Raw genomic sequence first — 26,313 nt, forward strand, 5'->3', positions numbered from 1 at the left:
GTTCACTGTTATGCAGGGTGATATTTTGGTCTGAACCCTGAACTAATCAACTTAAGCATTTATTAACTCACTACTGTCAAGGACACATGAGACATAACTTTCAGAGTCTTTAAAGTATGAACAGATATGTCCTGAATTCTAACCAAATCCTCACAGGCAGACCATGAAGGTGAATGCACAGTGGGTAGAGTGTAGGGAGTGCTAGCTGCAAAACAGTTAAACTCTTCTCTGAAGTCTCAGATGTCACATTATTTGCATGATTCACAGTTAACAGATGGGTTTATGCCTATGTTCAGGGGGGACCAGTTTTTCAGTCCCAGTCATTAAATAATAATTACAACAGTTTATACTGTGAGGAAAACAATTTTGTGATGACCCCATTACATCATTTTTTATTTCTTTGGTTTGTTTGTTTTAGTTCCAATCTCTAAGAAGAAAATCCCCTTTCTCAGTTCTCGTTTACAAAATATGCTGCTGAAAGGACTTTGCCCACCCACACACTTCGACTTTTCAGATATCAGCATTTCCACCCAGAGCTGGATGAACTCTTTCTAAACCTATCTGGAGTAAATATGGTTGAAATCTTTGCACAAAGAGAATGAAAAACAGTAGTAGATGCAAATATTGCTATCTCTGCTCTGCCACCATTGTTTCACTGTGATTTTTGAATCGTATGTCTCATAGTGATTTTGAATCACTATGTCTCTCTGTGCTATGAAGGAAAGCACAGCACAGCAAACCTTAGCCACTGCCAAATGTACTAACAGTTATCATAGTTAAACTGTAATGATACAAAATCAAATGTACAAAAGCCATTTCTGCATTACTTGACTAGCATGGCATTAGATTAAATCTTTCAAAAATTCAGATTATTCTGCATACATCTGCCACATACTTTCATCTAGACACACTCAGTCTAGCCTTGCTAAATCAAGGTACTTGATGAACTGTACCACTGGTCTGAAAGAGTTGTGGTATCAGTGCTGCTCAACCCCCATTTTCTCCAGATGTCTGCCTGTGGATATCCGTGCAACACAGAAATTCACCTTAAAACTATGGTGTTCCTTGTGGTCTCTGTATGCATGGGGATTCTGGTGCAGAGGGATATAATGCCTGCTGGGACAGATGTCAACGTCACAGATGTCTGGTAATGAGTCTTGAACTGTATTTAATGTGGAACTAGGCATAAGAGCTTATAACATGTTGCTTATAACTGAAAAAGTCAAAGTTATCAGAGGGAAAAATACCTGTTGCCTAATGCTGTTGCTTCATAAAGTAGTCATTCAGGTATTTTTCTTTAATCCACTTCTCAGGAGTTGACCCTTCCCAACAGTAGAAATCCTTCTCTCACCGTGACTCCTTAAGTCCTTCTCTTGCCTCTGCCTGAAAGCATCTATACCTTAATATCTGCCATTTATGGCCAAAGAGCCTCTGAGATCTGTGCTGTAATATAGACACCATATGTTGCCCTGACCATCTGTAATGGTATCCCACTTTATTCTACTACACTGAGAGAACAGGAAGAGTTATGTCAAATAAAACAATCTTGAAATCTTCTATGATTCACTGGATGAACGTATACTATTTCTCAGCTCAGGTACAGTAGAAGGAACAAAACATTACCAGTGATTTTAGCATCTACTCCTTTCCAGCAACACTGGAGACAGGATGTCAGCCTAGACATTCTCTTAGTCTCATTTGTAACAGCCGTTGCTATATATTTATGGCAAAGCCAGGGGCTGTTTCCATTTGATGCCTTTTTCTGATAGCAGTCACAAGTTCCTTCTTCCTCAGCCTCTGGGTCATCAACAGAACAGGCTCACTGGCCAGTTCCACTTAATTACTGTTCATTTTTGGTGAAGCAGAGTTGCTATGTGATTGCATGCTTAGTTACTGTGCCTGAATATTAATAGCTAGTTTGGTTTCTCCTCCAAATCTATGTGCCACGAGAAAACCATTTCCCTTCTATCTCCAGGATCAAGTTGTCTGGGAACTTACTGTTCTGTGAATAGACTGGACAAAGACCTTATTGAACTTCCCTTTCTTTTTATCAGAAGTTCTCTCCCTTTATTTTTAGCATGTTATCAACAAAAGTTGTTTTATTGCTTCTCTGTTTATAAATGAAGACATGTTTTCAATACAGATAAACTACCTAGAAAAAATTCTCCACATGGTTCTCCTCTATGGCACACATTGTGGGGTCCACTGCTTGGTCATCTCGTCCTTCTCTTTTCAGGTCCAAGATACCTACCACATCCTGCCTTACTCCACACAGCCTCTCTTACCTTCCACTGAAAGTAGGAGGCATTATTATCCCCCAGGAATCCCACTGCCAACCTCTCCCAGCTTCTTAAAACCTAGACTTGTCCAGTGCCTAGGCATCAGCTCAAAGTACTGACCATTTAGAGATCTTATAACACACTCAGATGATGTTCTAGAAGAGGTTTCTTGTCCTGGGAAGCAGCAGGAAGCCTTGTTGGGCAACACTGGCCAAATAAGATATGCATTGCAATGGGGGAGAAGACTGAAGAGATACTTTATCGATGCTGAAAACTAGCTTTTTCTCTGGCAGGTGCCTGTTAATCCAGTAGCCATATTGTGTACCAGGATTAAAGAATGTATGTCAATTCTGGGCCAGATCTGCTTTCCATGCACCTATGTGACTCCACTGCAGATACAGATGCATTCAACCCTTTCCCTGACAATAGCGTTAGGAAGTACTAGTTTGTGTTAATGTCTGTTCAGTGCCTATGCTGCCTTCTGTAAAGGGCAAATGCTTCTTTTCCATGTTTTGAAGAGATAGTGGTTTTCTATTTTACCTGCTAATGCCAACAAAACCCTCTATCCTCTTCATAGGATTTTAGTCTTCTGTAAGAGGGAGAAGGCACAGTATCTCCTTTTCCATACAGTTTATTGTTAACATTTCTTCCTGTTTCAGCTTCTAAAGTCAAGTTCAGAAAAAGGAGTAACAAGTGTACAAATAATGCGATGAAGTGCTGGTGTCTTAATCTGTAACTAGACCATGTATAGTGTCTGTAATGCTATAGGACTCTCAGCAGGGATCAGCCCTCATTTATTCTCAGGATAATCTTAGTAGTACATTTAAATGAAATTACAGTGTAGGAGATCAGACCTGAAGAAGTCATTCATGTATTTCTCAGATGCAAAGTCACTGTATTGCTGACTAAAGCTTATGATAACAACGCTCCCTGTTGGGCTGCACCACAACCACTCCTCAGTGGAACCATGGTTTCCCTAGGCACTTTTCCACCCCCTTGTGTGTTCAGTTCCCACAGTTGAGCTTTCTGGAAGAGCTATTTGTGAATGTGATGCCAGCAACATCATCATTGCACCTGGCTCCATATTTGGCCTGTGTACTGATTGTGCAGTCCTGAGTACCAAAGCAAACGTTGCTGTCTTAACATCACCAGCAGGGCCTATAGCTACCCTTCCTTAGCATCCCCTGCATGTTTAGGCAGATGTTAGTGTAGGGGCTTGTTCTTTGAATACTAGCCTAGCCAGCTATGTTTGATGTACTCCTGTTCCCTTGGTTGAAAAAGGTGAATTGCTGAGTTCTGGAGGCTAGCAGATAGCTTGCAGCACCCAGAGATGCTGTGTTTCCTTGGGGGCTGTATTAGCCTACCAAATATCATTAGGAGGCAGACTTGCTGGAATTCACCCTATCAATGTAGAACGTTACCACCACCAAAGTCCTGAGTCTGTAGTTAGATATGGGCTGGTATAGCCCACTGGCAAGTTCTTGTTACTCAGCACAGAGCAGAGATTGGCATGTTATCCATGTTTCACGGAGCCTAGTTTTATAGCTTAAAATATAGCAGTTTCTGTTTATGATGCTGGAGAAGCCTTGTTCAAAACCTACTGTCAAGGTAAATGCTTTTACAAGGCTGGAAAAAGGCTGGTTTAGAACTTAATTCCTCAAGTCTGTGCTAGTGCTAGTTACTTTAGCAGCATTAATGTCTGCAATCTACAGCCTCTGTCCTGCTCCTCTTAGATTTCCCTCGTATTCCTTAAATTTCATTCTGTATATTGTGCATCCTTGTTCTTTCTAAGCTGTCCTACCCCATCCCTAGCTCACCTAAGGCTCACACAAAGTTCACACAAGCAGAGCCAATTTATTGCAGTGTTCATATTTCAGTGAGTGGGTCATACTGGACAGAGCTGCAATGGAAAAGCAGCAGTAGGCAGCTGCTCCCCATTTATTCATATGTAACCTCCACAGCACTGTTAGCAGAATATTAAATGAGGTTTTAGCATCTGTTTCTTTGGTTGAGTATCAGCCAATTGCTCTTGAATTCCAAGACTGACTAAGTGTCTGCATATCTCATCAGCAGGGTTAGCAAATCTTTATCACTTACTGCCACAGCAAAACCTCGGCTGCTCTTGGAACACAGCTGTTGGTTGCAAGTATCTGATTCCTGTGGCTTCTTTTGCCATGGGCTCTCCTCTGTTTCGCAGGGACTGTAGGAAAGCTCTAGGCCATACTAGGTTGAAAAGAGATGTCACTCTTACAAAAAATGAATATGCGTTTTCCTGGTCAAAAAAACCAAAAACCCTAAACAACACAAGAAGTTTTAGCTTGCCACTCCTTTAGGTTTTAAGTCACAGTACAGAATGGGGGATAGTGCAGAAATCGCTGGCCTGGAGTGACATCTAGGTATCCATGTCTGTATTTCAGGTATAACCCCAAGAACATCCCAAAAGGTTGTGGCGGTGGGTTGGAGCTCCTTGAAGCTCCCTCACATCAGTCAGTTCACACTCAACTTTTTCACCCACTGTATGTTCTGGAGAGCAGTGACTATTAAACAGGCAGTAAGGAAAAGCAGGTGGAAAAACATGCCAGAAGGGATGGATGCAGTCCTGTCAGTCCAATAATTAAACTGTCACTTTCTCTCTGCACCCAGTTTTGTGTCCTCCCAGCAGTAACTTGGTCGAACCAAGTCTCATCTTGCCAAAAGCAGAGTTGTTAGGAGAAACAAACACAAAAAAGCAACAACAAAACAATACTCTTATCTCTGTCACAGTGAAGGTTCTTCCCTGCAGTACGTTTACAAGCACTTCAGGAACCCTGCTTTTAAACAAAGCAGTTGCCATGAATTAAGAAGACAGATAGCAAAAGCCAAATGTATTTTCTATGCAGCGATTTTGGCTTGGAAAATTACTCTGATTGCTATTCCTGTTAGTTCTAGTGATGTAGCTAAAAATCCATTGTGTGAGTCAAGTCCAGCCCTAGGAGGAAGTGTCTGAATGCCTTGCAATGTGACAAACTATTACTTTACGTGTAAGTTCTCTGGAAGGGAATCCAAATCTCTGAATCTTCCTGATCCAGCTGATCTCATTTAAAGTAGCTGGAAGATTTGTGCTGCTACTTTTCTAGCCTTAAAATTTATCTTATCCTTTAATAATTTGAGATATTTCATTTTCAGTGGCTATAATTCTATAAGCTACCTTCATATTGTATAAAATGTACCCACAGTTCTTGATGGCTTATGATATAGGGTCTTCTGCCAGTAAATATTTCCTACAAGCAGGAGAACATTTTTTAAAGAAACAGAAACAACAGAGATTTCCTTACTGCTCTTTGTCACAGAAAACAAAGTCTCAGACCTAATTGTAAGACAAGGTCCACAAATGAATAGCTCAATTCAAAGGAAACCTGTGTTAATAAAATTTCGCACATCTGTCTCTATATTCAGCGATCAGGACTGTCACTTTTGGAGACAAATCCTATTTTTTCTGGTAGTGGGACACTGAGTTTTTCTCAGCTCTACTGACATGTAATGATTCTCTTTGTTGCCCTGCTTGTGACTGTCAGGGCACATCAGATTCACTGCCATCTGAGATGAGACTTGTTTTATGCATCTGACAAGAAATGTTGTAGTGTCTGAGGTACTTCAGGTAATTCATCTGAGAAAGAGGGTGAGTTTCCTGCACAGGAAACATGTTAACCTGCCTGAAAGAACTACAAAGAAGCAAATGAAAAAAATGCATGTGAGTAGAGAAATTTCAGTGCCACTCATTCAAGCAGCAAGGGAAGCGTTTCAGTTGTTCCAGCCTGATTTTGTTCAGGTCTCAATACACTGAAATACTTCCCAACATTCCTAATAGCCTGAGCATGATCTTCATTTTCTCACATTGAAGCCTCTTTGTCCCTGTTTTAATCTTGAAGGCAAGCAGTCTGTTAGGGAGGATGAAGCAGTTAAAGCAGCATCCCTATTGAAAATTCTTGGCAATAAAGACAGAAGCCCATTTAAATGTCTTTCTATTTGTCTATGTCTAAAGTCATGGGCTTTAACTTAGCGGTTATTTGGTTTACTCTACTCCTGACTTTCACCCAAAATTGCTTTAGTAGCATGAAGTGGTCCAAGGCGAAGCCAAGGCCTTTTCAGAAGGAATGGTTTTCTAAACCAATGAAACATGGAGAAAAGCTGTGGTTAAATCTAAGCAGTATGCCAATTATTGCTGTCTTAAAGATAATGATGGGAGATATGATTTGCTTGGTTTGAGTGGTACATAGGTCTGGACTGGGCTGAATTCCTGATTGAGATTTGGATACCAGGCCTGAAGCTAGTGCCATGAGCAAGCAATAATGGTTAACAAACTCAGAATTAGCATTGGAGGTACGTGGGTAGGTTTCTGTACAGCATACAAAATATGAGGCTGAAAAACTCCGAGTATGGGTGAAATAATGTGACTCTCAAAAAGCACTGTAGATCTGGTCAGTGGATATCAAAGGTCTGACTGACAGTTCGTGATCAGTTTCCCTTCAGTGGCAGGAAGGAGGCTGGGATGGAGGCATAATATTCTAAGGAAATGCATAATGCTGAGATTTCTATCGTTTCCATCTATTATCTACTTAACACTGCAGTTTCTCCCAGAAATCCATGGGATACTGCCAATTTTCATGCAGCTATGGTTAAAAGATCTGAGTGTATTTTTTGATCCTACTGTTTTTGGATTCTGCATTGCTGTAAGACTGGCACAGACCAGCTTGCCTACAACAGTCTTCTGTGGCCTATGTCTTCCCATGATGGTTTAAACTGGAAGTTTGCACACCTTCTGTCTTATCTTGCAAGTATCTATAATAGCATCATATATTTTTTTTACTAGGAATTGTTTCTACTTGCTGCTGAATTGAATATCTAGTCCATTTCTGGATACAGCTCTGAGCTTTGTCCTAGATTTCTCTCCTAGCTCCGTCCTAGATTCTTGGTTTTCTGTGCCTCAGTTCACCACTTGTGAAACTGACTTAATTCTTTGCTTTCCCACCTTTCTGACTGATGAGCTTTTAATACATGTGATTATGGCTGTCTTTCTTCCAGGGACAAAAGTGCCCTTCCGTGCTCTCTTTTCTCTTGAATACTTTGATTTACGCATTTATTTCTACATATTGCATCACGGAAAAACTGGTGCTTGGCAACGCAAATGATCACAACACATCACCTGCCCTTAATGAACTTGACATCTCTAGGTAAGGGGTGCAACTGCCAAACTGACATTTCCTTCAGGAAATGTTCTGTCCCTCCTCTGATTACTCCCTCCCCTTCATTTGGAAAATCTGTGATAATTAAATCACTCTAAAGGAAAGTGATCTGTTGCTATAATTCATTTGATAATTCAGCATAAGCCCCAGGTTTCTTTTTGCACAAATGAAATTTGCCCTATTCACAAAAGATCAGCTCCCAGACTACTTGCTTACTCACACAACCCTTTCTTAATTAGATGGCAGAAACTATCAAAGCATGGTCCTCCTTGCACCACAGATGATCCTAGGGAAACAAAAAGACTTTTCATTGAAGAGGTCCTGGTGACCCTGCCCTAAAGAAGAGACAGATTACATTTATGTCTTCTTCCAGAAATTATAATTGCTGTTTGGTCACCAACTGCAGGCAATATCTCCTGTTCTCAGGCAGCAGGGAGAGAAGATGGATGCAACTGTTACACTGGGGGACCCCTTAACCTGACTTCTTACTTTTTTCACATTACACAGCTATGCTTCTCTTGCAAAACAGCTTGTTCCCAGGCACCCATTGCCTCTGAATTCAAAGGACTTTTGGATTCGTAGTAGAAACATCTGTGAGTTCTTCTTGAAGGTTTCCTTTATCTGTATCCAGAAGCTTCCCTGATTCCTCAACCACACAAGGAGATTCCATGTGAATAACAGGGCTCCTTTTTCCTTGCTCATCCCTGTATGCAGGAGTTTCTGAAGTGCAGAAGGTAGAACTACATCTCTATTTTCATTTACATGTGTGAAATCCCTGTGGTGATAAAGGGCTGGCTCAGCTGTCAGCAAGTACAGGATCTGGCTGATATTTAAACTCTCAGCAATAACAATTTCATTAACTTTGAGATTTCTGTCACTGAAAAAGAATGGATAGACATGGTAGAAGCCAAAAATATCAACCACATCTTCACTGCATATCCCATACGTTGTTTTATTTTGTGTCAATATTCATTTGTAAACAGCAGTAGGCATCAATAGGCAGTAATAAACAGGAGTATCCAGTGGCAACCACTTTATATAGCAGATGCCAGTCGGAAGTTTCCAAATAACCTGTGAAACTCATTGTTTATGGGTTCTGTCAATGATCTGAAGGCTCCAAAACATTTTGGAAGTTACTTGACCATAAATATTATATGAGTATTTATAAATTTATAATAGAGTAGAAAGATGAGCCAAACTTCACAGCATAGGGCAAACACTAACTGTCAGGGGTTGGCAAACAACCTAGGAGTACATTTGTGCCCAAATATTACTTCTCACATTTTACAGTGTCTTCAGAACTATCTGTCTTGTTGTGTATCGGACACAGAACCAGAGGAACTCTGACTTGACCTACGTTTCTAGCTTATAGCCAACTAGATCAGTGTTATCTGTTGGTCTCCTGATTGTCTGGTGATAAAACATTTCCTCCTTGAAATCAGCCCAAACTAGCACATTTTAATTTTGTGGAAAAAGGCGAATATCTTTGTCATGTTTCCACCAAAAGACAGCTTGCCTATCCCTTACAAAGAAAGATTTGTTCTCCTGTTTTCAGAGGAAGGGATCACAGCCCTATGGCACAGCAATATCAAATTAGCCTTCTGCAGGCATGACTCTCACATGTAGTTTCCTAAACAGTAATTTTCCTTAGGGCGTCTGAGGGGAAAAAAAGAGGGGAAAAAATAGGAGAGACACTAAGGACCTTAACTTTCCAGGAAGATAGAGCCACAAGTTGATCTATATTCTTATACCAACAGAAGACAAACATAGTTATCTCCTATATTTACTAGACTTTGACTACCATTCCTTACAGCCCAAAGAGCTCAGATCTTAAGAACCCACAATGATAGGAAAGAAAAACAACATTCCTATATAGAAAAGTGCTGTAACACTTAGCGTTCAAGTGTTCCAGTTTTTCTACCATAACTTGATACTGGTAAACGCAAGGGAAAAAAACAGAGAAATTATTCCTCCTAATTTCCTTTAAGGACTGTGAGCAGCCCCACCTGGCTTCTGCTTTTAGTCAATTCTTGCCAACATGTCTCTGTTGAAATGGTATGTAAGCACTTATTGGGGATGTGTTGCTTGGTACGTTCTGGAGGTTATTTCCTTTTCTGTTTAGTCATCAAGAATTGGCAATTTGGATCGCATTTTTGCATGTGGTAAATTGGTACATCTCTTTGTGCCAAATGTCTAGTTTCAAATGTCTAGTTTCTCATGACTGCTTTTCATATTACAGCATCAGAATAAGGTAACAAAATGCTAAAGTGCAATGGCTTGAGCTACTTGAGCTAAGGAAGTCAAGCAGTCTAAATGAGGTCTGTAAAAGTATTATAGGGCCTGGACTATTTTAGTGAGAAAGATAAGCTCTGTCTGTCAGTGAACCACGTTGTGATGGTTCTCCTGTGTCTCTGGTGTTCAAGTCAGGGAACTTATATTTTGCAACTCAGCATAGTGGGTTGGCTCTTCACTATTTTATTTTATTATTTTATTTCTAATAATTCTTTATTGCTAGGTCATCTCGTTCCCTATCCTTATGCTAGCAAACAGCCTGGAAAACAGCTTGTTTCCAATACCAGCTTGATCTTAGGCATCAATTACAATTTTTTTAAGAGCAGTTCTTTTTTTCTTGCATGTACGTCCCTCCCTTTGCTTTAGCCTTCTGTCTATGCTATACTTGTGCTCATTGCTCTAACTCACCCCTGCTCTCCATCTCTTCCACAGCATCACAGCTATGTTGGCAGTGGGCCATCTAGCACTCCAGATGGCTGGCACTTGCTGCTTCTGCCACAGGCTGAGGTAATGAGCTAGTTATTTCAGAAACAGATCCAATGCTGTTTACTTCAGGGAATGGTGACACCAGAATAAGTTATTACATGCCTCATTTCTGAAGGATGTGTTCCCTGCTAGTAAAGAACTCTTCCAATAAGGTTCCTCTAAATCTGCACCATAACTCCCTGACTGAGGTATGGAACAGACTGTTTTCCAATGTATGTATAGTAGCACCTCTCCTCCACTTAAGGACTGCCTATCCTTAGTATTATCCATATCATAGGTGTTTTTTCCAGCTAGTGTGAAGAACATAAGGGAACAAAAAGCTCTCTTGCTAGACTGTGTGATGCAGTCTATCCCAGTATGTGAGTAACTTAATGGTTCTTGCTTAGGATGGTGTTACTTTACTCATATTGTACTCTATGTTTTAGTGCTCTAAAAATCCTCTTTCCTTAGATACAAGGCATTATGGCTTGTATGTGGCAGACGTTCCTCAAGGATCCTATTGTGCAACCTCTGGATGCTTTATAACCAGCAGAGACTTTACGATAACTGATTCAAACCAATGAATATTTTGCTTCTGCTGATGAAACTGATTAGGCCAAGTAAAAGTTTTCTTTTTTTTTAATCTAGAAGCTAGTTGTGATCCGTGGGAAAGTGAGTTACAGCATGTGGAATAGTCACTGCATGGTAGAATTTGTACATGTGGTGGAGGCAGCAATAATTAAAAATTATGCCTCTTCTGGGATGTTGATACTCTGCTGGATTGTGACTAAACTGGAGAGGTTTGGTAGAGAGTAGTGAAGTTGAAACTGATGAGGAATTGGTTCCTGTTAACAAATACTGTTTGTCCTGGGGCTTGTTGAGTTTCTATCCCTATAGAATGAACGCAACTAGTGAGTTATCATCCATCTCTGTCACAGCATGAGCTCACCCCTGGTGAACTAACACAACCCACTGCTCTGTACCAAATTCAGCTTGCACAATGATACCTCTGGCATCCACAGCCTGCTAAATCCTGTAGTGGATTGGGTATAGCAGCTGATATGAATATTAAAAAGCTGTCTTCTGAAATCTAATTCCATCTCCTTGAATTGCTAGGTATTTGGCCAACGTAAATTAAAGAATTTACTGCTAATCTCTATTCTGGAAGAAGAGGTGGAAAGCAGCCCTCCAATGAAGTGACTCCATATCCTAATTAAAAACAATAGTTCAGTGAATTGGACCTCCTGTCTTCTCCCCTGCTGATTAGCAGGATGGTGCTGTAATCTCTTCCCTCACTGTAACTCATGTCTCCCCTTAAGGACTCCAAAATGGTCACTTTTTCAGTAGTCTCCCTCCTGTGTTCTGCTTGGTACTGATCACTCTGTATGTGAGGAAACTAGTGTTTCTCAGTTCCTCAGCTCTTCTCAGGAAAACTCAAATTCCTGAAGCATGTGCCCTGGGCTTAGGGTTTGTTGAAGAGCTGAGAAGTTTGAGCAGTTTTCAGCTTCAGATCTAAACTCTCCCTTTGTAGATGCAGAAATAGAATCGCAGAATTGTAGGGTCTGGAAGGGACCTCTAGAGATCAAGTCCAACACCCCTGCAAAGCAGGCTCCTTAGAGCAGGCTGCACAGGTCGGTGTCCAGACAGGTCTTGGAATATCTCTGAGAAGGAGAATCCACAACCTCCCTGGGCAGCCTGTTCCAGTGCTCCGTCACCCTCTCTGTGAAGAAGTTCCTTCCCATATTGGTGCAGAACTTCCTATGCTCAAGTTTATGGCTTTTTCCCCTTGTCCTGTCCCCACAGACTGCTGAAAAGAGGTTGGCCATTCCCTTTGACTCCCACACTTAAGGTATTTATAAACATTAATCAGATCCCCTCTGAGTCGTCTTTTCTCAAGACTGAACAGACCCAGGTCACCCAGCCTTTCCTCATATAGGAGATGCTCCAGGTCCTTTGTCATCTTTGCGGCCCTCTGGTGGACTCTCTGCAGGAGATCCCTGTCTTTTTTGGTACCATAACAGGATACAGTACTCCAGGTGAGGCCTAACCAGGGCAGAGTAGAGGGGGGAGGATCACCTCCCCTGACCTGCTGGCCGCACTCCATTTAATGCACCCCGGGATTCTATTGGCCTTCTTGGCCACCAGGGCACACTGCTGGCTCGTGGCCAACCTGTCATCCACCAGGACTCCCAGGTCCTTCTCTGTAGAGATCCTCTCCAGCAGGTCATGTCCCAACCTGTACTGATACTTGCGGTTATTCCTTCCCAGGTGCAAGACTCCACACTTGCTTTTGTTAAACCTCATCTGGTTTCTTGCTGCCCAGATCTCCAGTCTTGCTGAATGGCAGCACAGCCTTCTGGTGTGTCGGCCACTCCTCCCAGCTTTGTATCATCAGCATACTTGCTGAGGGTAGATACTATCCCCTCATCAAGGTCGTCGATGAAGATATTGAACAAGACCGGACCCAGCACCAACCCCTGGCGAACACCACTAGTTACAGGTCTCCAACTGGACTCTGCACTGCCAATCATCACCCTCTGAGCTCAGCCAGTCAGCCAGTTCTCAACTCACCTCACCATCCACTTATCTATCCCACACTTACTCAGCTTTGTTATCAGGATGTCATGGGAGAGAGTATCAAAAGCCTTGCTGAAGAGAAGGTAGATGACATCCACTGCTCTCCCCCCATCTATCCAGCTGGTGATGCCATCATAGTAGGCTATGGGGTTGGTTGAACATGATTTTCCCTTGGTGAATCCATGCTGACTATTCCTGATGACCACCTTCTCTTCCAATTGCTAGGAGATGGCATCTAGAACAAGTTCTTCCATCACCTTTCCAGGTTCAGAGATGAGACTGACTGGCCTGTATTTTCCTGGATCCTCCTTCTTGCCCTTTTTGAAGACCAGAGGCTCTAGGAAAAAACATGGGCTCTAGGAAAGATTACGCTCCTCTTTGAAGAGAACAGATACTCTGCATGCGTTCAGTTTGTGTAGGTCAGGTGGCAAGGCCTGGTCAGTAAGTAGCATCCCTCTCATGGCTCTTAGTACAGAGCTCAGCTGAGGATTAAAAGTGTGCATATTGTGGGTTGTGGCTTGTCTGAATTTGAGTTCTGGCTCTAGTCCTCCAGGTTCCAATGTGTACCTGGAAACCCTTGTCCTGTGTCTTTGGTCTGAAATAAAGCATTGCTCCTGCTAAAGAAGCTATTACTTGAACACTGTGAGGACTGCCAAACCTGCTACCCTCTGGCTTTTAAAAATCTAGGGAGACTCCAAATGCTTAAAGCATTCCAAATGTTATCTGCATATAAAACTTAAAGCCTCTCATTCCATAAATTGTTGGTGTAATAGTAATTTACAGCACAAATTATGAGTTATCCTAGAGCTGGACAGAAGGAAATCTCAAGCATGGGGACATGTAGAAAATGTGCTTTGGGAATGAGGCCTTATTTTCTGCCTGAATTGGCAGTATATAATTTAAACCTATACTTCAGACAGTGCTGCTCAAAGGAAACTGGTCCTCTTCACAGGTTTTGGAAGTAAAAAGGAAAACTGAGACTGTTAAATCACAGCAATCTATGACTATGTGCATGTCGTGAGAGCTTCCCATGTAAAGCATTGAGAAACCAGTAAGAATTTTATGGAATGAGTGAAGCTATCAAAATGGGTTAAGTAATACCACAGGGATGTTACTAATACAATGTGGCTGCAGCAGGGTTTAAAACAGCTGGATGTCTCCTGTAGCCTCTCCTGTAGCCTCTCCTTCGAAGATTTAATTACAAGGACAAAGTTTCTCTGATCCTCTTGCTGCTTCTCATGCTGCTGGCCTGCACGGCTCAGGAGCCGCTACGAACTCCTTAGCGGGTTGCCATCTGCTGGCGCTGCCTTTAACTGCTTCCTCCTGGGGCAGCCAAGGGAAGGGCATCGACAAAATGAGGGGAAGCAAGTCTGACGTGTGAATGCCTGGTAACTTGTTTTCTTTAAGTTTTCTAAATCCTTTAACCAATTGTCTGTGTTGGTTTAGCAGGCCTTGCGTTAAAGGGAAGGAAGCTATGTTGTTGTATGAGGAGCCTGTTCCTGGTGTCAGCTGTAATTTGAAATGATTCCTTATCACCCAATGGGCTACATAAAACAAAACAGTAATTAGCTTCTGCAAAGCCTTCCTTTGGTCTGACATGAATCAAACAAGTCACATCACAGATTGTTTCAATGCAGTGCTAAGCTATAACTCCATCTCTGGGATTCATTTCCCCCCAGATACAGCTCAAAACACACATTTGAGCAAGGGTCATTCTGCTTTTGGAGATCCTATAACGTGCAAAATCAAACAAACAAAAACAAGAACAAATCTGTTCCTTTTGCAGCTTAGGGATGCTAAATCACTTAATCCTAATGTGCAAATGGAGAAAGATTTGTGTAAATCTCACTGCACACTGTCAAGAAGCGGCAGTCCAGCCCTGATTAACAATTCAAGATGTTTGAGATGTTGTTAGGTTCTTGCAAGTGTATGCTTAGTGTGTGCTGAAACTTGTAGGAAGAATAACCAGGTTATAGGAGTTGATTTGCTAAGAGGAGGTTAAATCTATCAGCTGTAAGTTCCTTTGGATTAAATCACTACCATTAAATACTAACCATATTGTTCAGCTTTACCTGAATTTCTGACCATGTGATCCCTTCTAGTAGGAAGTAACATGATGCTGTACAGACACTGCCTGTTGTGATGATGAATAAACATTACATGGCTGTAAGCAGCTGGGTAAGAATCAGACCTATGCTACGGCTGGCCGAATTGCAGGGGAAGTGAGCATGTTTCAGAGCTGGTGGTGTCATTGCAAGTCATCCAGGCAAAGAGCCTGGCTTCTCACTCCTTTCCGCAAAGCAGGAAGGAGGGTGGGAAGTGCAAAGTGTAGGAGAAATCATTCATTTCTTTTGCCGTAGCAATTCATTCAAAAAATGGACTAACTGTTGTGCCTGCAAATCCTTCTTGGCATTTCATGGCACACACTACAGCACTGCTGGTGGAGCATGGTAGCTGCTTATCGGTGCCTTATGTCCTTCCTTTCTAGGGAGCAAATAATACACTTGAGAGCTGTGCTCCCTCCAAACTGGTGAGTCCTTGAACGGGGATTACTTTGCACTCCCGATGCTCAATTTTACCACAGGGTGGCATCGTTGCTGTCTTACAGATACGCACGGCCCGAGGAAGAGGCCCAAAAACAGGAATGAGGTTTGCACGGAGGTCCCGACAGTGATTGCTTGAGTTTTCATGGGTACTGTGCAGGTCCCTGCTGCTTTGTGAGGCACGGTGGAGGTACCCTGTGTGCGCTGAAATTACGCATTCAGTCTCATCTATGGCTTACTATTATTTCCTGCCACAACTGCCTACCTTACAGGAAACCAGTCTGTACTGGTGTTACTCCCTCTGTGAGTGGCCTGGGTGTGATGTGGACATCCCACTCTTTTGTGATTAGCACTGCAAAAAGTAAAATTAGATCTCTCTTCAGGTTCCCCTTTCACACCTCTATGGAAGAGGTAAGGAAGGAGACTTAAAATGGTTATCCCAAGGAGGTGTATAAGAAAGGTACCTTAAAGTAAAGAGTAAGAGATGATCTTTTGCATGGCCAACTCAAAAGTGAGTGAGATTATAGGGTCTAAAAGTAAGGCCAGCATTGCTTTTAAGTACTGGCTCTCAGAATTAGACTGCAAACTGGAGAATCAGACTGATCAGAAGTGCTGGGGCCTGGATCATTGCAGGGTGACCAAATGAAACAAGCCATGACCCTGCCCAGGGGACATGCAAAAACTGTTCATGTAATGTTCTGGGCCTTGAATCGATCTTGAATAAAAGATACCTGAGAAGCGCTCCATCTGCTTTCAGGGTTGCTAACTGAGGTGATCCTCAAAATGTTTGTTGAATTGCCTGGTGAGCATAACTCACCTAAGCAGCTGAGCAATTTAGTTTTCTAAACGGAAACAGAATAAAACATCAACTCAGAGCAGCAAAGCACTTAATGGGTGCAAAGAACAAAACAGTTGCCTGTTAGTATTAATGGCTGTGGCTTGTTTCTGTAGTGCGGCTGCAATCATCTGATCTGCCTTTCTCCTGTGGCTGTAACAAAGCAGGAGATGAACAAAAGTAGCGGCTGTGTTGTGTGTGGGTAAACCTGTCTGTCCGTTAGCCCATGAAATAAAGGTGGTATGGTGACATTCTGCTGGGACTTGATGTGTACTCAGCAGTGGGAGCTGAAACCTGTTGTTGCAGGAGTACTTTCACCTTTGCAGTTCAGCTGATGCTAACAGAGGAGAGAGCAGTGGTTATGACCAACCTGGACCCTTAGTAAAGCCATTCTGGTACTGATATCCTTTTCTTACAGCTAGCAAGAATTGAACCTGATGTTTTGTACTACTACAGCATTTTGTGAATTGATTTTTCTGACTTGAGCCACTTACCTTTAGACGTCCTTTGTAAAGACCACCCTCAAGTTCACAGTGAGCAGAGAGCAGGTTGCATTTGCACATGTTAGGTCTTGTTTTTCTGGAGTTGGAGATCACAGGAAATATTTGCATTTCTTTATGCCTTTTGAGTAGACCTTTTTTGGCTCTATCTCCAGTGATCAGTAAGTGCTTAGAAGTATGGAGTATAAAATGGAAGCCTTTTCTATCTGGTGTCTGAAATCGTATAATCTTTGCTTGTTCTGGGTGTTTACATAGTTTGTTCTGGGTAACATTTATGAGAACTTGTTAAATTGAATGTACAGGTAACTACACCTTCAGATGAGAGATCAAGACTATCTTCTAATCAGGTTCTAGATCCAAACCTTGGCTATGAGTCCTGATGTTCTGGTACAGTTCTTCTGTTCAATTAAACAGTGGTTCACAAACTGTTCCAGGCTAGAGGTTTCTTATAATGGGGAATAAATAATCCATGAGTAGCACGTAATATTTTTTTTTATCTTACATTGGGGGAAAAGGTTCATAATAAACAGAATGTGTATAACATGGAAATAACATCAGAATCAACACTGGAGTTTCTGGTGTCAGCTTCTCGCTCAGTAAAATCACTATCATTGAATCATAGAATGGCTTGAATTGGAAAGGAGCTTAAAGACCATCTAGTTCCAATCCCTGCTGTGGGCTGGCTTGCCATCCACCAGATCAGGCTGCCAGGGCCCCATCCAGCCTGGCCATGAGCATCTCCAGGGATGGGGCACCTACAGCTGTCTGGGCAGCAGTGCCAGGGCCTCGCTGCCCTCTGAGTAAAGAATTTCCTCCTAATAGCTAATCATCTAGTATTCCTGAGATGTTAAACAATTATCTGGTTTTCAGCAAGCGGTATGTTCCTAAAACAAACGAAAAAACCTAGACAAGCCAAAGAAACCCCCCAAATCAAAACCTGCTAGTGTTTCCTAAAGTTATCAGCATCAAAGCATTGATAGTCATTGCCTCCCAGCAGGATGAGATGCCCATTTTCTGCGAGTCTGTACAGAGGCATCAATGAATTAGGAGCTGTCCTGTGCTTCTCTTGATGGTCATACTGTAGACAAGGAAACGTCTACCCCAGGGAGCAGATGAACTGCAGAAGTTCAGATCATAATTTCAGTGCTTTGAATAGAGTTATTTGGGAGGCAATGTCATACTGCTTCTACACCTTAACCTTTGTTTTGAAGATGAAACATACTTTCTGAGAACCTACAAAGAGCTACATGTATCTAAAGTCTTTGGTTGTATTGATAGCAGCTAGGGACAGGACTTGTCATTGCCACCGGAAACAAATGATATTGCTGGCTTCTGCATGCAAGACCCAGCTTTTCAAAGCCTGGTAGTAATCTGGAAAAGAATCATTGTTTTAGTTCAATGTAGTGTTTGTAGAGTTGGCTCTCCTAGCTGGAGGAAGGTGACTGAAGTTGTCAGTGATGGCCTTGTGTGCTGAAGTGTATTTTATTGTTCTTTCCATTCTGACTGAATGTAACAAATCTGTCCTTCTAGAGTGAGACTGCATCAATGCAAAGAAGGAACCTCTATTTACTGGTGTTTAAATAAATACCATTTAGTGTGCTTTTATATTCTGATTTGTAAGGGATTTTGAGCAGTTAAATTTTCATTTTAAAGCAATGATTAACAATAATTTCTTAAAGATAAATGTGCCTGAAGAATAAGAGCAAAATTAGCTAAGCAGTATCTGCAGCAATGAAAAAAACCATCATTTACTACTGTTCTCTGTGAAATTTTACGATAAAACAGATTGTCTTACTGCTTTCATAGGATGGTTCAAATAGCACAAAAGCAGTGTTTCCCCACTCTGCTGTCTTCTCTCATGGAGAGTATAAAAACGTTAGAGCTGCCTCTCTCAGCTCTGATTGCTGCTAGGTGAGAAAGCTGAATGACAGTTTTTTCTACTATGTAGCTGACAGTTCAGCACCACTACGCAACAGCTGAGCTCAGCCAGAATCCGTACTTTAAATACCGATCTTCTGCCTGTGGACAGGTTTCCTCAGAGCCCTGTGGCTTCCATGGGACTTCATCACCAGTGCTCTGCCAAATGTGTTGGCACAAACGCGATCGGTGTCTGAAGGTGAGCCCTCTACTAGTAATGGGTGCGTGCCCCAAAGACAACGTGGGCCTCAGTCAAGGGTACCTGTGGGCAGTGTGTTGTGGTATATGGACATGAGAAATGCTTGGGACTATGGAAAAGGAGGATCTATATAGGAAGGGGACTTCTGTAGGCATTAGAATGAGTCGATTCAAAACTGAACTCACCTTTCTTCCTTGTTTATGACTCTTTCTTTGCCTCCTCTTGAAGTTCTGAAACCTTTGTAGACCTGTAGTCCCCGCCCCTTACACAGGACAATCATGATTTCTTTCAACTCCAAAGTTCAAAACGAGCCTCAGAGGCTGAGAATTCTAGGTTGGTGTAATTTGCCCTTTTATTACCTCTAGTCTTTGTCTAATGTCGTGCTGAACATCTTGTCAGGGTTTAAAAAAACTCCTAATGTCTCCTAAAGCCACCGAAGGTATTTTTCATCTTCTGTTTAAAATTTTAGTCTTGTAGGTCAATTATCAAGAAATTAGTAGTCTTGATCACCAGTCTTCTGTGCGCTATGATGCAGCACATGGACAACCTCTGAGAAAGGTGACATCTAGATTTCTAGTAGTTCCATTTATCACTACCTTGGCTGGAACTTGCAGACCATACATCATACTTAGTTTGGTCAGCAAAACATACTGACAACTTCTGTGAGGTTCTGCATGTCCCCCAGGGTAGAGGCAATGCATGTGGCAGACGTTTCCATGGCTTTCTGCAAGCTTTGCAAATAGCTGTTAAGAGAAAACAACATCACTGAACTGCCACCAAAATTTTCTTTGTGGAACCCACTGGATGTGGCAGGATTTATAAAGGATACCTGGGATGAAGGTGTTTTGTTTTCTCTATTAGGGAATTTGTTTTCAGCTGTGGAAAATTTATTGATTGACATGATTTGTTGCTTGTAGTATGGAGGGAATAAGCCAGATGGAATCTAAGGTAAAAGGTATTTTTTTTTTTTGGATGAGCGTTGTGCTTTTTAGTGCTTCCTCATATCTGGATATGTTGGGAATGTCTTCAGCAAGTCATTGAATTAATTCATTGGGCTGCACTGTTTCCAGATACTTAAAAAGGGTTCATTAGCACAGGGAATGGCCTTTTCGCTTGTAGCATACTTCCTGTTGATCCCTCAGAGGATGGAATAGCTCCTTTCTCCTAAATTTCAGCAGAAGCTTATCTGAAGCCAAAGTAATGTGCTGAAGTTGAGGGGGATCTGCCAAGGGTGTGGGGCTGCAGCAGTGCAGAAGCACTGACCTAGCACAGCTGGAGGCTGTCTCCAGAGGAGTGACAGGTCCCACCCAAGGGTGTTGTTGCTGTGGGGCACAGGTGGGAACCTCATGTTCTCTGGCTGCTGCAGGTGGCCTTGGAGCACAGCCAAACCAGTTGGAATCTACAGCTTCCAACCTTTCCTCCTTCCACAGGCAGAAAACTCTGTCCCTTCTGTTCCCTGGGGTTTTCAGTGATTCAGGATACAGAAGGGTCTATACAGCCTCTGTAGATGGTTACAAGGCATGAAGTGGGGCAGCTGTGCTGTGGAGGTACACCTCCTACTCTCCCAGCAGTATACTGACTTTGGCTCACAAACACTGGTATTTAAAAGACATTCAGATGTGTGTGGTCCCTACAAAAATAAATCTCCAAAGGAAACTAATGTTACATGGTGAAAATCTGAAGTGCCCATTGCTTATAGTACTGTCAGAGGGACTTAACTCTATTGGCCAATATAGGATAGTTCTTCAATGAACTATCAGCTCCTCAGGTTTAAAGCCTGTTGCTCTATAGGGTCAAAAGTGAGCCATGGGTCTTAGGTTTTGACTGCATCAACACATTTGGCAGAGCCCTGAAATAGTTTGGTGATTTCAGAGGGCTTTGGCATGGAGATCCCATCCAACAAAGCTTTGAAAGGGGTGATCAGATATGACATTTTCAAAGCAGTCCAGAAGCATGGAGGTTAAAATAAGAAAATGAATTAAACATGTATCTGCATAGACTGACTTAACAATGATGATCCAACGCTTCCTACAGAAGCAACGATCACTTGATTTAATTTTTTCCACAACTTTTATCTGTGGTGCAGCCAGACTTCAGCTGATTAGCACCCTAACTTACACTGTGATGTGCTATGAATAAACAGAATTTTTGTAGAGTTCAGGAGAGTATTATTAGCAAGGCAATGGAAGGCCAACATAAAAAGTACTCAAGAGTGACTCCTGATAATAGAAACTGGATTTTCTATGTATATGTCAGGAAGTCAGCACAGAAGCAGTCACAACATCTCTTTTATCGGCACTCTGCACATCTCTGATGTATCACAGTTGCCCAGCAATGCCAACAAACATGTATTTTTTCCAGATTTAGTTACACAGGCAGAAGTCTAAATGTTAACTTCCTGGAGGAAAGATGATTCACCTGATTTAAAGCAGATATTTTAATCTGAAAAGCTATGTTTATCTTTCCTTTTTAGCAAGATGAGGCTATTGATGAGAAGAAGAATTTTTCCAATTCTCAGTATCTCACACTGCCTAAAATGGTTTAGATTTGTCTCGGGGAATGATTCTCATCTGAAGTAAATAGGTTTTGACCAACATTAACTCCTTGGGGCCAGTAAAGAAGTATTCATCAAGAAAGGGTTGTTTATTTCTATGCCATATTGCATAGCCAAGCCAGTGTCTGTAGAATGAGATGATTCTGCTTTCATTTGCAGAGAAGCAAATGTGGTGTGATTCCACTGGGATTGTCACGTCAATCTGGCTTCAGGGCTCTTCATCTCCAGTGATGCTCTGGCTGCTGAGATTCTTCTTGCCTGTGGCAGGATTAAAGGGGGACAACTGTACTTACCGTGATTTGGGTGCCTTATACAAATAACTTGGTTATACCAAAGATGAGCATTGTTACCACTGACTGTAGAAACCTTATCCTCCAGCCAGGAACAAATACCAGGTTCCTTGCCAGAGTAAATGTGCTTAACTCTAATGCTTTTACAAGCAAGTGCCCATGCTCAAAAGCTTCTGGTAGTGTCCTGAGCAAGCATGTCCATGTACACACGTTTCATTTTCTCACTGGTGGACAAGGTTTCAGAGGTGGAAAGAAGAGCTATCTTTTAATGCTTTTTGAGACTCTTTGCTGTCCTCAGTACACTCCATAGAAGTCAAACTTGAGAGATAAGTTGTACAGTTCCACTGACTGCATGAATTTACATAATCTTTCCATGCTGCCCATAACTAGTATCCAAATGCCTTAAGCATGTACCACCGAAGACTAAATTCTATTTCCTTTTATCTATTATTTGCTGTTACTGCACTGAGCACACGTATAATAATTTATATCTTTGCATTTTAAAAATATGAAAACTTGGGACAGTGTCTTGTATAGCATAGGGAAGAATTGTTTATCAGACAGATGAAGCGCATGATGATGAATGATCATAGATATCTAATTTGGGAATGGGAAGGAGAATCCTTGAATCCTGTTTCCTGCGTCTGTATGCAGTGACTGAAACACGCTCAGAGGAGCGCGGATCTTGCTCGTTCCTGCAGTCCCCTCAAGTACTAATTCTTGAGAAAGGAGAGTAGATCTGTGGTTTCCTCTGTAGTGATTCTGTGAAGCACAAAGGGAGCAGATGACAGCTTTTGCAGAGGATGCAGGGGATCCTTATATGAATGAAAAGATGGTTTCAGGAAATAAGAAAACATTTCACAAATGTCATGTGTGAAAATTGCTGGGAATCAGAAGAGCTTTGAGTGGATTCATCAGCACTGCCCGGACAATCATCTACAGGGCAGACAAAGCTGGAATAAATACTATTTTTTTTTCTATTTAAATGCATAATGTGCCAGAATGAGAAAAATCCAATGTTTTCATTCAAAACAGACAGAGCATTGTTAGGAAAGATTTCCTTCTACAGATGGGAAGACCCTCCCGTTTCCAAGCCTTATTCTTATCTGAAAAAAAGATAAGACTGACACCAGCAGGGTTAGGATTGGGGTTTGTAGTGCTGCTCTTCTACCTGCAGAACGGAAATCTCTGTTATAAAGCAGGTGAAAGATTTTGTTGTCTCAGAGAAAGAGGCTAGTGCAATTTTGAAACAGCTGAATTCTTTTGCAGTTGAATCCAGATTTTTTTTTGTTGTTTGTTTGGGGTAAAAGCCAAATTGAATCTGTTGGGTTAGGTTTGTGTTGACTGACTCCATCCTGAACCCCTTGGGTACTTGAATTCAGAGCTTTGGTTTTGACTTATGTCCAGTGCTAACAAAGAAAAATTATTCAGGGGCACTGCATATGTAACCACCAAGTCAGTTGTCCCTTCCTGCTTGCCAGTGTAAACCATGAATGCTATGTGAAACCAGTACAGCAGCAGGACTGGGCCCAGTGCCATTGTTCATCTTTTTTCTTAAGTTGCTTTACTAACATGCTAGCGCCTTGTGCCAGCATTGTAGCACATAGTAAGCTAGTAGCCATGACCTCCCTGTACTGCAATCCTGTAAAATTGGTGCATCAGTCTAATTGTGCTCTATTTTCAGTGGGGCCAGATGCTTTCTTGGTGAAGTTAGAGCCAAGGAGAAATTTACTTCTTTCAGAACACAAGCCCCAAACTTGCCCCTTTAAACTTTTTGCTTAACCATCTATTAACATATCCAGAGCTGGAATGAACACACCCTTTTTTTTCCCCTCAGATACAGAGAAGACTACAATAAGATGAATGATGATAAGAGTAAAAACCATTGAAGCAAAGTTACCATGAAGGGATCGAACAAGGCACTAGGACCTAGGAGGCGTCTCATCCACCCTGGCAGGAATTTCTTGCTTGGAGCTCAGACAACAAAGGCAGAGCGAGCCTGGTTTTCTTTCTCTCAGCATCTCCACCCTGCGCGCTGAAAGCCGGTGAGTAGAGCTCTTTTGAGTGACTTGCATGCAGAAAAGTAGCAGATGTCAGATGGAAGGAGGAATTTTTCTTTTAGTACCTTGCAGCATCTGCAGTTCATTTTTAAACAAAACCCCTGATTCCTCTGTTTCATTCCCGAAGTTGCTTGAATGTTTCATTGTTCAGTACGTGACACCCGAGTGAATGTACCCCAGCTGGCATTGTGGGGAAAACGTTCCTAACTTGGGGTTTCTGTGCAGATTGCCTGCATTGTCGTCTGCTTTACTGCAGGCTGAGGACAATGATCTTTTTCGTGCAGGTCACGGTGACATTGTAAAACACGGGGAAGCAGCGGTTCTGGCAAATGTGAGGGGTGGGGAGCAGATAGCAACAGCTTTTCCTAGATTTGTACCTGGCTGCCAAGTGTGGGATGTAAATCCTATTTCTGCCTCATGCTAGCATGCAAGCAACATACGTGAGTTGCATGTTCCTAGTTGTATTGAGGGAGTGAAAGAGCAGAACTAGGGGATTTCTCCTCCTTTTGTGTTGGGGTTTGGTGCAGGGGGAAGGTTGTTCTTAAGCATAAACTAAAGACCATGCGGAAATTCCTGATTACTGTCTGTCAGCTCAAGTCTCTGCTTTTCTGAGCTCTTTCCTTGCGCTAGGAGCCCCCCTGTGCTCAGAACAATGAAAGGTGAGCTTGCAGGGGCGGTGTGTCCCTTGGGCAGGGGGCACTTCCAGCAATTAAATCACTTAAGGCTAGGAGGGGGGGTTGGAGGAGTTGGAAATAGCTCCTTTATTTTCTCCTCCTCATTAAATGGGAGCAGAAATGCGATTCAGAGGAGACTCAGGCTGCTGAAAAGAGCTCATAGAAGCCTGGTTTCAATGACAGATTTTTCTTTCCAGTCATTTCTTCTTAGAGATGTAGGCTGGTCCTGGGAATTGATTGATGGGCTAGGAGGGGGCTGCGGATAGGGGGAAGGGTGGGATGGATCTCATTGTTAACCCTTATTGAACAGGCTGTCACAAAGAAACTGCTTAGTCCCCTGTGACCATTCTTTCATAAATGCCAGTTTATTCTAATGTTAAATATTCAGATGCTCTGATTCCTTCTGTGATTTGACAGATTGAAGGGCTGACTCACTGGGATCTCCTTGTTTTCTGTTGCCAAAGGAAACCTCACAGGGCTCAGAGGTTTAATTCACTGCCAACTGGTGTTTGGATGAGTTTTTGGGGGCTGAGTTGCAACTCCCTTTGGCCCCAAGTCCCAATTTACTACACTTTGAAAACTCCCAGGTGCAGGAGCAGGCTGCTGTCTAGTAATATGTTCTCTGCCCCCAGTAATTGGATCCCTTTCACAGTGAGGACCCCTCCTACCCGCAGTCCCCAGAATCAATACAAATCTGGGTCAGGGGAGGGGATGCTTCCCAAATAAATCTGGCCTGCTCTCACATTAGTGTCGTTTTTCTTGCTGGACTGTGGCTCCGCTTGGCTCTAACCTCTCCTCTTCACACTCCTTTTCTCCCCATCTTCCTGCTCAGCTTCAGATCTTCAGGGTTCACCAAACTATGGAACTTGATTTTGGACACTTTGACGAACGAGACAAGGCGTCCAGAAACATGCGAGGCTCACGTATGAATGGGTTGCCCAGCCCCACTCACAGTGCTCATTGTAGCTTCTACAGAACCAGGACCTTACAGGCACTGAGTAATGAGAAGAAAGCCAAGAAGGTGCGTTTCTATCGCAACGGGGACCGCTACTTCAAGGGAATTGTATATGCTGTGTCTTCTGACCGCTTCCGAAGTTTTGATGCTCTCCTGGCTGACCTGACCCGGTCCCTGTCTGACAACATTAATCTGCCTCAGGGAGTCCGTTACATTTACACCATTGATGGATCGCGGAAGATTGGAAGCATGGATGAGCTGGAGGAAGGTAATTAGCGTTGCTGGCTGGTGCAGTGAGGAGGCGGGGTGAGAAGGGGGCTGCACCACTTGGGTCTGTTCTTAAGGTCGCATTTCCTGCGGGCTTGGGGATGCTTCTGCCCCTCTGTGTTGAACTTGCCCCATCCCCTCACTGCACAGAGGTGCAGAGGAGTGTGGCAGCCCTCAGGATGCCTCTGGCATGCTCACTCTAGTGCAGATGTGGAGCTGGAGGGGTGTGTCTTACTCTGGACTAGACATGGCCGTATCCATGGCTCAGAGGGCTGTCTGAGGGAATCCCTGTGTTTGTCCATACTGGGCTAGGGTCCCACTGGGGTTGGATGCGTATGAGTAGAAAGTGCTGTGATTGTATGTGTGGTGGGGTTGTGTAGTATGTATGTAACAGGGCTTCTGCATGACATGGGTAGGTGGGATTTATGCACGGCATGTAAGGGTGTGTGGTGTGGGGCTCATGAACAATGTGTGTATGGGAGTGTTGGCTGTGCAGGGGATTTCAGAGTGTTGGGGTTCGTGCAGTGTGTGCATGGTGGGTGTGTTTAAAGGGGATGTGTTAGTGGTTCAGACAGCATTTGAGGAGTGTGGAGGGGTGTGTCAGGAGCTCATGCATTGTGTTTGGGGGTGGTTAATGAATAACGTGTGTGGAAAGAGGTGTTGAGGGGGATTGCACTTGGTGAA

General features: G+C 42.7%; 1 protein-coding gene across 6 annotated transcripts in view; it reads left to right on the plus strand.

Annotated features, from left to right (window-relative positions):
- The window catches only part of DCX (doublecortin), a 137,601-nt gene that overhangs the window by 30,892 nt on the left and 80,396 nt on the right, over positions 1 to 26,313 (plus strand). For all 6 annotated transcript variants that reach the window (XM_021405947.1, XM_021405948.1, XM_021405949.1 and 3 more), the window contains 2 exons: positions 23,511 to 23,718; positions 25,240 to 25,630. In XM_021405947.1, coding sequence (XP_021261622.1) covers positions 25,267 to 25,630 — 364 coding nt within the window. In that variant the 5' untranslated portion in view covers positions 23,511 to 23,718; positions 25,240 to 25,266. The remainder of the gene's footprint in view (positions 1 to 23,510; positions 23,719 to 25,239; positions 25,631 to 26,313) is intronic.

The sequence above is a fragment of the Numida meleagris genome, chromosome 8 (assembly GCF_002078875.1).
Source record: "Numida meleagris isolate 19003 breed g44 Domestic line chromosome 8, NumMel1.0, whole genome shotgun sequence".
In the NCBI taxonomy this organism is placed as follows: Eukaryota; Metazoa; Chordata; class Aves; order Galliformes; family Numididae; genus Numida; species Numida meleagris.